Source organism: Cervus canadensis, chromosome 10 (assembly GCF_019320065.1).
Source record: "Cervus canadensis isolate Bull #8, Minnesota chromosome 10, ASM1932006v1, whole genome shotgun sequence".
Taxonomy (NCBI): domain Eukaryota; kingdom Metazoa; phylum Chordata; class Mammalia; order Artiodactyla; family Cervidae; genus Cervus; species Cervus canadensis.
The window spans coordinates 184,205-196,378 of record NC_057395.1 but is presented as its reverse complement, the minus strand read 5'-3'; the positions used below and the strand labels follow the sequence as shown (position 1 = coordinate 196,378).

The 12,174-nt window shown below is 37.7% G+C and overlaps 1 protein-coding gene across 1 annotated transcript in view; it reads right to left on the bottom strand.

Annotated features, from left to right (window-relative positions):
• The window catches only part of LOC122448351 (coiled-coil domain-containing protein 7-like), a 171,022-nt gene that overhangs the window by 157,575 nt on the left and 1,273 nt on the right, over positions 1-12,174 (bottom strand). Inside the window, exons 2-3 of the mRNA XM_043479596.1 lie at positions 11,387-11,497; positions 2,921-3,025 (exon numbers count right to left, since the gene is read on the bottom strand). Coding sequence (XP_043335531.1) covers positions 2,921-3,025; positions 11,387-11,497 — 216 coding nt within the window. The remainder of the gene's footprint in view (positions 1-2,920; positions 3,026-11,386; positions 11,498-12,174) is intronic.

Genomic DNA, 12,174 nt, shown 5'->3' with positions numbered 1-12,174 from the left:
TCACCCTAATTCCAAAACCAGACAAAGATGCCACAAAAAAAGAAAACTACAGGCCAATATCACTGATGAACATAGATGCAAAAATCCTTAACAAAATTCTAGCAAACAGAATCCAACAACATATTAAAAAAATCATACACCATGACCAAGTGGGCTTTATCCCAGGAATGCAAGGATTCTTTAATATCCGCAAATCAATCAATGTAATACACCACATTAACAAATTGAAAGATAAAAACCATATGATTATCTCAATAGATGCAGAAAAAGCCTTTGACAAAATTCAACACCCATTTATGATAAAAACTCTCCAGAAAGCAGGAATAGAAGGAACATACCTCAACATAATAAAAGCTATATATGACAAACCCACAGCAAGCATTACCCTCAATGGTGAAAAATTGAAAGCATTTCCCCTGAAATCAGGAATAAGACAACGGTGCCCACTCTCTCCACTACTATTCAACATAGTTTTGGAAGTTTTGGCTACAGCAATCAGAGCAGAAAAAGACATAAAAGGAATTCATATAGGAAAAGAAGTGAAACTCTCGCTGTTTGCAGATGACATGATCCTCTACATAGAAAACCCTAAAGACTCCACCAGAAAATTACTAGAGCTAATCAATGAATATAGTAAAGTTGCAGGATATAAAATTAACACAAAGAAATCCCTTGCATTCCTATACACTAACAATGAGAAAACAGAAAGAGAAATTAAGGAAACAATACCATTCACCATTGCAACAAAAAGAACATAATACTTAGGAGTATATCTACCTAAAGAAACAAAAGACCTATACATAGAAAACTATAAAACACTGATGAAAGAAATCAAAGAGGACACAAACAGACAGAGAAACATACCGTGTTCATGGATTGGAAGAATCAATATTGTCAAAATGGCTATACTACCCAAAGCAATCTACAGATTCAACGCAATCCCTATCAAGCTACCAACGGTATTCTTCACAGAACTAGAACAAATAATTTCACAATTTGTATGGAAATACAAAAAACCTAGAATAGTCAAAGTAATCTTGAGAAAGAAGAATGGAACTGGAGGAATCAACCTGCCTGACTTCAGACTCTACTACAAAGCCACAGTCATCAAGACAGTATGGTACTGGCACAAAGTCAGAAGTAGAGATCAATGGAACAGAATAGAAAGCCCAGAGATAAATCCACACACCTATGGACACCTTATCTTCGACAAAGGAGGCAAGGATATACAATGGAAAAAAGACAATCTCTTTAACAAGTGGTGCTGGGAAAACTGGTCAACCACTTGTAAAAGAATGAAACTAGAACACTTTCTAACACCATACACAAAAATAAACTCAAAATGGATTAAAGATCTAAATTAAGACCAGAAACTATAAAACTCCTAGAGGAGAACATAGGCAAAACACTCTCCGACATAAATCACAGCAAGATCCTCTATGACCCACCTCCCAGAATATTGGAAATAAAAGCAAAAATAAACAAATGGGACCTAATGAAACTTAAAAGCTTTTGCACAACAAAGGAAACTATAAGCAAGGTGAAAAGACAGCCCTCAGAATGGGAGAAAATAATAGCAAATGAAGAAACAGACAAAGGATTAATCTCAAAAATATACAAGCAACTCCTGCAGCTCAATTCCAGAAAAATAAATGACCCAATCAAAAAATGGGCAAAGAACTAAACAGACATTTCTCCAAAGAAGACATACAGATGGCTAACAGACACATGAAAAGATGCTCAACATCACTCATTATCAGAGAAATGCAAATCAAAACCACAATGAGATACCATTACACGCCAGTCAGGATGGCTGCTATCCAAAAGCCTACAAGCAACAAATGTTGGAGAGGGTGTGGAAAAAAGGGAACCCTCTTACACTGTTGGTGGGAATGCAAACTAGTACAGCCGCTATGGAAAACAGTGTGGAGATTTCTTAAAAAACTGGAAATAGAACTGCCATATGAGCCAGCAATACCACTCCTGGGCATACACACTGAGGAAACCAGATCTGAAAGAGACACGTGCACCCCAATGTTCATCGCAGCACTGTTTATAATAGCCAGGACATGGAAGCAATCTAGATGCCCATCAGCAGACGAATGGATAAGGAAGCTGTGGTACATATACACCATGGAATATTACTCAGCCCTTAAAAAGAATTCATTTGAATCAGTTCTAATTCAATGGATGAATGAATGAAGATGGAGATGATGGAGAAGATGGATGAATGGAGATGGATGAAACTGGAGCCCATTATACAGAGTGAAGTAAGCCAGAAAGATAAAGATCATTACAGCATACTAACACATATATATGGAATTTAGAAAGATGGTAACGATAACCCTATAGGCAAAACAGAAAAAGAGACACAGAAGTACAGAACAGACTTTTCGACTCTGTGGGAGAAGGTGAGGGTGGGATGTTTCGAGAGAATACCATGTATATTATCTATAGTGAAACAGATCACCAGCCCAGGCTGGATGCATGAGACAAGTGCTCGGGCCTGGTGCACTGGGAAGACCCAGAAGAATTGGGTGGAGAGGGAGGTGGGAGGGGGGATCAGGATGGGGAATACATGTAACTCCATGGCTGATTCATGACAATGTATGACAAAACCCACTACAGTATTGTAAAGTAATTAGCCTCCAACTAATAAAAATAAATGAAAAAAAAAAGTATATGTATATATATGTACAACTGAATCACTCTGGTATATAACAGCAATTAACAACAATGAAAACCAAGTATACTTCAATAAAAATAGATAAGGAAAATAATCTTTAAAATAAAACACATGCCACCTACATATTTGTGAACCAAATAGAAAAGATAATTTGATGAGTTTAATTTAAAATATTTATTAAAAAATAAAAAAATAAAATATTTATTAAAAATTATCTATACTTATTATACTTACTAGTGTGTCCTTCCCTTCTCTGACTTTTTCCTTTCTTTACATGTTGTTGGATTTTTGAATCTTGATTCTCATGCATATGCTTTTTATCTCGTACTTTATCATGAGCTATATAGAGAGATACATTTAGTCCACTAAGTGAATAAAACAGATATTATTGGGAAATCTCTAATTTCAAATTTATAATAATTGTGCAGTAACATTTTCTCTTATTTTAATAAAGTTTTAAATAAATTGCCACAGTGCTAGATCTACATGAAAATTGTCAGATCAATTCTGATAGATGTAAGTTGAAGCTGTCTGTTTCATAAACATTGCTAGGAATCAAATATTTGTATATTAGTCTCCAGTTTTCTTGTGTTATTTACACTTTAGGTAAATACATATTTATAGACCAAACAATGAAAATGTGTATGTACAACTTTTCCATTACAATATTATGTGTAATTGCAAAATAATTAAAATCAGCAAATATATAAACATAGAAGATTGGTTGATCTTTGGTTGATTGGTTATATCAAACTAAAGTATATATTATAAACTATGGTAAAGTATAAATTACAGTACTTGGTAGTATAAGCAAGTGTACCTGTTGCTGCAAAGGAAATGCAAAAAAACCTCTACAAAACAATTTGGAGGGATTTCAAGGAGGTAGTATTAAGTGAAAAGAAAAAACTGAAATGAGTATCTTGCATGCTACCTTTTGTGAAAGAAAGGGACATAAGAAAGAAATATAAAAACAGGGAAAAAAGAGTTACTTTTTAAATCAAAGATGGAGAAGATAAACCAAAAAACAATTTAGTTGGATACCTACAAAAGGAGGGTGAGGACTAAGGAATGCAGGGAAGGTATAAGAAAGGAATGACACTTTACATATATCATTCTGCCCGTTTATTACTTTTGGAAAAAGGTTGATGTTTTACATATTCAAAACAAAACTAAATCAAAAAATAAAAAGGAAGACTAACATTGAAAGCAAACTTGAAGCTACTGAAGGAAAAAATGAGCACAAATCCAAGTAACTCATCAACTACTGAACAACCATCAGCTGCTGAACCACCATTGACAGGAGGATGTTGGAGTACACCAAGAAAAAGATACTCCATGTCCCAGGACAGAAGAGATGCTGCAACAAGGCAGTAGGAGGGAGACAATCACATTAAAATCAAATCTCATACCAGCCAGAGATGCTTGGAGGCACAAACAAAATATTATGTGCACCAGGACCCAGGGAAAGGACCAGTGACCCCTACAAGAGCCTAAGCCAGACCTGCCTGAGAGTGTTTGAGGGGCTCCTGTAGAGGCATGACTCAGCAGTGGACTAACACGGGAACAAGAGCACTGGCAGCAGCAGTCCTGGGGGGTGTGGCATGTGGGCATTAAGTCCTCTTAGAGGAGATCACCATGGGTCCTACTAAAGAGCCTACAGTCCTGACACAGAGACTGCAGACTCTAGGACTGGGCCACCTCAGGCCAAACTACAGGGAGGGAGCACAGCCCCACCCATCAGCATAAAATTGGGTAGGAGATTTACTGAGTACGGCCCAGCCCACCAGAGTAAGGCCCAGGTTTCCCCACAGCCAGTCCCTCAAGAAGCTTCCACAAGCCTCTTATCCTCTTCCATCAGATGGCAGACAGAATGAAAACCACAATCACAGAAAATGAATCAAAATGATCAGATGGATCACAGCCTTGGGAAACTCAATAAAACTATGAGCTATGCTGTGCAGCGCCAGCCAAGACAGATGGATGATGGTGGAGAGCTCTGATGAAATGTGCTGCACTGGAGAAGGAAATGGCAAAAGACTTCAGCATTCTTGCTTTGAGAACCCCATGAACAGTATGAAAAAGGCAAGAAGATATGACACTGAAAGAGCCCTCCAGGTCGGTAGGTGTCGAATATGCTCTGGGGAGGAGTGAAGAAATAGCTCCAGAAAGACTGAAGAGGCTGTCAAAGTGGAAATGAGGCCCAGTTTTGGATGTGTCTGGTGGTGAAAGTAAAGTCCGATGCCATAAAAAGCAATATTGCATAGGAATCTGTAATATTCGGTCCATGAATCAAGGTAAATTGGCTGTGGTTAAACAGGAGATGGCAAGAGTAAACACTAACATTTTAGAAATCAGTGAACTAAAATGGACAGAATTGGGCAAATTTAATTCAGATGACCATTATATCTACTACTGTGGGCAAGAATCCCTTAGAGGAAATGGAGAAGCCCTCATAGTCAACAAGAGAGTCCGAAATGCAGTACTTGGGTACAATCTCAAAAACTACAAAATGATCTCAGTTTGCTTCCAAAGCAAACTATTCAACATCACAATAATTCAAGTCTATGCCACAACAACCGATGCCAAAGAAGCTGAAGTTGAACGGTTCTGTGAAGACCTACAAGACCTTCTAGAACTAACACCAAAACAAGGTGCCCTTTTCATCACAGGTGATTGAAATGAAAACATAGGAAGTCAAGAGATAGCTAGAGTAAAGAGCAAATTTGACCTTGGAGTACAAAATGAAGTAGGGCAAGGATAATAGAGTTTTGCCAAGGGAATGCACTGGTCATAGCTAACACAAAAGATGAGTCTATAAATGGACATTACCAGATGATCAACACTGAAATCAGAATGATTCTATTCTTTGCAGTTGAAGAAACAGAAGCTCTATACAGTCAGCAAAACAAGACCCGGAGCTGAATGTGGCTCAGGTCATGAGCTCCTTATTGCAAAATTCAGACACAAATTGAGAAAAGTAGGGAAAAACCACTAGGTCATTCAGGTAACACCTAAATCAAATCCCTTATGATTATATAGTGGAAGTAACCAATAGATTCAAAGAATTAGATCTGATAGAAAGAATGCCTAAAGAACTATGGATAGAGGTTTGTAACACTGTATAGGAGGTGGTGAACAAAACCATCCCAAAGAAAAAGAAACTTAAGAAGACAAAATACTTGTCTGAGGAGGCCTTACAAAGAGCTGAGAAAAGAAGAGAAGTGAAAGGGAAAGATATACCCATCTGAATACAGAGTTCCAAAGAATAGCAAGGAAAGATAAGAAAGCCTTCCTCCTAAGTGATCAATGCAAAGAAATAGAGGAAAATAGTAGAATGGGAAAGACTAGAGAGCTCTTCAAGAAAATTAGAGATACCATGGGAACAGTTCATGCAAAGATGGGCAGGTTAAAGGACAGAAAAATGGTAACGACCTAACAGAAGCAGAGGAGATTAAGAAGAGGTGGCAAGAATACACAGAATACAAAAAAAAAAAAAGTCTTAATGACCAGGAGAGAGTGAGACATCTTGGAGTGTGAATTCAAGTGGGTCTTAGGAAGCAATTCTACGAACAACAACAAAAAAAAATGGAATTCCAGCTGGGCTATTGAAAATCCTAAAAGATGATGTTGTTAAAGTGCTGCACTCAATATGTCAGCAAATTTGGAAAACTCAGCAGTGGCCACAGAACTGGAAAAGGTCAGTTTTCATTCCAATCCAGAAGAAGGGCAAAGCCAAAGAATGTTCAAACTACTGCACGTTTGTGCTCATTTCACATGCTTGCAAGGTAATGCTCAAAATCCTTCAAGATGGGCTTCAACAGTACATGAAACGAGAACTTCCAGATATACAAACTGGTTTTAGAAAAAGTAGAAGAACCAGACAACAAACTGCCCACATCCATTGGATCATAAAAAAAGCAAGTGAATTTCAGAAAAACATTTACTTCTGCTTCACTGACTACACTAAGGCCTTTGACTGTGTGGATCACAAGAAACTGTGGAAAATTTTTAAAGTGATAGAAATACCAGACAACTGACCTGCCTCCTGAGAAACCTGTATGCAGGTCAAGAGGCAACAGTTAGAACTGGACATGGAACAATGGACTGGTTCCCAATTGGGAAAGGAGTATTTCAAGTCTATATGTTGTCACCCTGTTTATTTAACTTACATGAAGAGTACATCATGAGAAACGCTGGGCTGGATGAAGCTCAAACTAGAATCAAGATTGCTGGGAGACATCAAATAAACTCACACATGCATATGACACCACCCTAATGGCAGAAAGTGAAAAGGAACTAAAGAGCCTCTTGATAAAGGTCAAAGAGGAGAGTGAAAAAGCTGGCTTAAAACTCAACATTCAAAAAACTAAGATCATGGCATCTTGGTCCCATCACTTCATGGTAAATAGATGGGGGAAAAATGAATCAGTGACAGACTTTATTTTCTTGGGCTCTAAAATCACTGTGGACAGTGACTGCAGCCATGAAATTAAAAGATGCTTGCTCCTTGGAAGAAAATCTATGACAAACCTAGACAGTGTATTAAAAAGAAGAGAAATTACTTTGTTGACAAAGGTTTCTCTAGTCAAAGTTATGGTTTTTCCAGTAGTCATGTACAGATTTGATAGTTGGACCGTAAAGAAGGCTGAGCACCGAAGAATTGATGCTTTCTAACTGTGGTGCTGGAGAAGACTCTTGAGAGCCCCTTGGACTGCAAAGGAGATCAAACCAGTCAATACTAAAGGAAATCAACCCTGAATATTCATTGGAAGGACTGAGCTAAAGCACTGATGCTAAAGCTCCAATACTTGGTCCACCTGATGTGAAGGGCTGACTCATTGGAAAAGACACAGATGCTGGGAAAGATTGAGGGCAGGAGGAGAAAGGGCGATAGAGGATGAGATGGTCAGATGTCATCATCGACTCAATGAACATGAGTTTGAGCAAACTCAGGGAAATAGTGATGGACAGGGAAGCCTGACATGCTGCAGTCCATGGGGTTGCAAGGAGTTGAACATGATTGAGCGACTGAACAACAACTCCATCTTAGGTGAAAGTGGGCACAAAAACATTCACAAAAATTTCAGTAGGCTTTTTTCTTCTATTTGTATCAGTTAATTGATTGTGAAACAGTTTTACAAGTATTCTAAGATGGCTTAATATATAAATGTGTTGATGTTTCTGAAAGTCAGGATCTACACTGTGGAAGGACATACACATAAAAAATGAAGGAAGGCAAGAACAAGCCCTAAGTGTGTTACCTGGAATTGAAGGGGTCTGTAAGAACTCAGTTTCCAAATATGTCTATGTATGGGTATATGCATATATATATATATTTACTTTTATATGTATGTAGTTTAGCTACATATGAATGCACACACATGTGTATGTACACACATTGATCCTTCAATTCTACGTTATAACACTATATATGACCTTTTATACCATAAGAAATTACAGAACTGTCAGTCCTTATTTGGGAAAGCTTCCAACCCCACACTAACAATGTACAGCTCCAGGTACTAGAAACAGTTACAGTCAGGCTGACCCTTAACCTACACTTCCAGCTGACCATGATCTTAAACTTTTCTGCCCAGAAACCTCCATACAGATGCTTCCTTTAGACACTGTACTATTCAGATGCCCCTACCTAGACCATCTTATTAGGTATACCTGGAAAACACTGTTCTCAGTCTGACTCAGTGTAAAGAACTTATCCACTCCAAACTCTGCCTCCTTGTCCTTTCCCTGGGCCCAGGGTCCTTAAAACAGTGGGAGCCTTTTGTTGGAGGCAGTGAGATGTTGCCTCCACTCTCTCCTGTCTATAATGACACACCTTACCCTTGCCCAGTGCTGTTCTGTGGGGAAAATGGAAGACTAGTGGAGCTTCAGCCGTTTTCTGTTTAGATTATTGTTTATACTATCAGAGTAAATGAAAAAAGGCTTAATTTTACTTTGTACAGTTTGTTATCTTAATTGGCCAACTTGACAGCTCTTTCTCTGAGAAACTGGCACAGTGAGCAAAGTGACCAATGAAACATAATGCTTTTTTGAAAAAGTGAAATCTCTTTAGATCTCATAAAGCCCTTTTAGAAGGTGTTAGAGACAATTTGGGTCACTCTTGGACTATGTAAGTGGACTACTGCAAGGTTGTCCAATGGAACACTCAGCTAGTAATGCCAATGAGTCTCAGAAAGTGCTGGTGGAGGCCACAGAGCACCCTTAGAAGGTTCTAATAAATTGTTAAGACTTTTAGTTTTAGGGAAATATTGGTCCTTCACTTTAGCCTCCAAACTCGCATCAGTTTCCCCAATGAATCAAATTAGAGAGTGAACAGAGGGACTCTAAGAGAGCTAGGGAAATAATTCTTGAGCTCATGGTTATGGTTTGCCAGAGATGGACATAAAAGTCATCAGAGACCCAAAAGCTGAGTTATATACTCTATGACTATTGTTAGTTCTAAGTCCTGACAGAGACTGATGACTTTAATGAAAAAGGATGTAAAGGACTTTCCAATCACTGCCCAGCGACTTGAAGAGATCTTCAGAGACTTAGGTCTTACCAGACTCAGATTTCTAGGTTCACTTTTGTGAATCTTATTGGTTATCAAGCTCAATCAAATTTCCTCATAAGTTTGTGTCAATTAGTTGTCACATAGTCAGATCTTAACTGGTAAATTTTCAGGCATCCAAACATTGGCGACTGCCAGAAAGTGATATAATAATGTTCCCTCTACTGGATGTTATGGGCAATGACCTTACATAAAATCTGTTGCCCTGATTCCCATACAATGGGGTATCAAAGGAATAAATTAATACTCTCCACACCAAGGTACTCTTGTTATACTATGGGCCATGAGGACCTAACATGTATCCCCACTACAGTCCACTTTGTGGTGGCCGCTATGAATAAAACAAGTGCTATTTTCTATGCTTTTATCAATGAATCTTGAGATGGATCTGAAACTAGCATATACACTTATCCCGATTCTCAGCTGTCAAAAATAAACAAAATAGGGCTATACCAAAGTACCTATTTCCCAGGTGAAGATATGAGAGCCTATTCCAGGACAAAGTTCAAAAGGCAGTTGGAGGAGAATCACATTTCTTGGGCTTTTTGGATTGTGGTATACTAATATCTGTAATCCTCATAAGCCCTGGTGCTAGAATGAGGGGGAAACAGATAATGCTGTCTGTTTTGGGGCACCACTACAAACAGAAACCTTTTCCAGGCCAGACTATGGTATGTTGCATTGTTATTGCCTTCACTGCTGAATGTATTATTGGTAGAGATGTATTATTTAATGACCCATCACTCATATTCACTCCCAAGCTGTGACAGGATTTCATAATGTTAGGATATTTTAATAGGGCAGCAGGAAGATCTTGAGCCACCCAACTACCAGAACCTAGAACCCTTATCTGTTAAATACTAAAAACAATACTGACATGCTGGGCATAAAAAATAAATAGCTGCCCTTGTTGCTGGGCTTAAAGAAGCCAACAATTTCCACAGACTATACCTGCATTCAATAACCCAATCAGGAAAAAAAAAATAGCCCCATCAGACCTATGCACAAAACCTCAGGTGCCTACAGACTAACATGATTAGGGCTCACAAAGTGTAACTACCAACCTCACACTGGTATTGTGACTGTCACAGAAGCTATTGCCCAAGGTAAAGGAACTCGGTATACAACAACCAACAACTTGAATACTTTTCAGCATCTCTCTTCATGCCAATGATGATGATCAATTTACCACTATGTAGAATTAATTGAAATATGCCACTAATGTCCTTCCACAGGGATCTCTCAATTCCCCATCTGCCTATCTTCAATGGGTAGAGCATGACTGAGATCAAGTCCCACTCACACACGGAATTTCCTAATTGATGATGTCTTTCTGGTGGGCCCAGACAAGCACCATCCCACAAGGACTGAACATTCTGTTGATCCATATGGGACAACACAGCTGGGCCATTAATCTAGACAAGGACCTAGTATCCAAGTGAATTTCCAGTGTGTGACCTGTAGCAGATAAAAATCTTACTCCAGAGGAGATGTTTGCAAATCTTCGGGCCCTCCCTTCCTCAAATTATTTATTTTAATTGTATTGATGGGACTTTTGATGGGATTCTTTGACTATTAACACATTTGCGTGCTGCCCAGAGGGATGTGATGGCACATTTCTAAGGAGTTACCATAAAGGCTATCCCCTTTGAGTGGAGACCCAGCCAAAAAGATGCCATGGAAGACTTCCAATAGGCCATTCAATCTCCTTCCCTGGACTCCTCTGAGTCCCCACTTTTTTTCTGAGTTACTGATCTCTTTGTAGCTTACTGACATTGTAGCCTATAGCAAAATGACACTGACAGAGGTCAGAGGCAGCCACTGGTCTTTCGGAGCAGAAATGTCCCAGGTTGGGTGAAAGGTACATACCCTTAGTGAGATAATACTGATCTATTATTGTCCTTAAAGGATACTGAGCATGAAATAGTCTTAAGGTCAGAAATTCCAACTAAACTGTATTAAGAACTTCATTTCTGTTTTCAAGTTGCCTTAAGGTATTCAAACTTTAAGGCAAAATGTAAAATTTTATTCATACAAAACATATGCTGAGATATATCTTCAGGAAACAAAAAAGATCTGATAAGTTTAATTTAAAATGATATGAAGTTATTTATGATTATGATGCTTACTAGAGAGTCTTTCCTTTTTGAGAGTTCTTTGCTTCTTTACTTGCATTTCGGTTTTTGACACAGAATCCTGATGGTTAAGCATAATCTTTTCATATGATTCTTTATCATAACCTACATAAAGAAATGCATTAAAAAAAAAAAGAAATGCACTTAGTCCACTGAACAGAAAAAAAACAGATCTACTGTGAAATATCTAAACTTCAAATTTATACAAGTGTACAGCAGAATTCTCTTTCATTTTGATAAAAAATAAATTATCATAATGCTAGATATGACATAAAAATTGTGAGAAAAGTTTTAGTGAGTGTTTTGAATATATTTCTATCAGTCTCTAGTTTTCTTGGGTTATTTATACTTTAGGTTACTATCAATCATAGGTAAAACAATGAAAACACATAGATAAAAGATTACTCATCATAGCATCATGTGTAATTGCATAATATTCAAACTACCTGAATATTCATAGATCATTGCTTGAATAATCTAAGATATGTACCATAAACCATGATATGTTATAAATAAATATAAATAATGTTTATAATGTGACACAGACAGCTGTACATACAGCTGTAAAATGAATGAAAAAGTTATCCAGACATGAAAGAATTTCCAAGAAAGAATGTTAAGTAAAAAAATAAAAGTGAAAAAGTATACATTTAGGATATCACCTTTGAGGTAAGAAAGAAGGGGAAGTTAAGGGGAAAATTAAGAAAAATAGACACATTTACAAATGAACTACAGAAATAATAAATCAGAGAACAATACATAGTTACTTACAACAGAAGGGG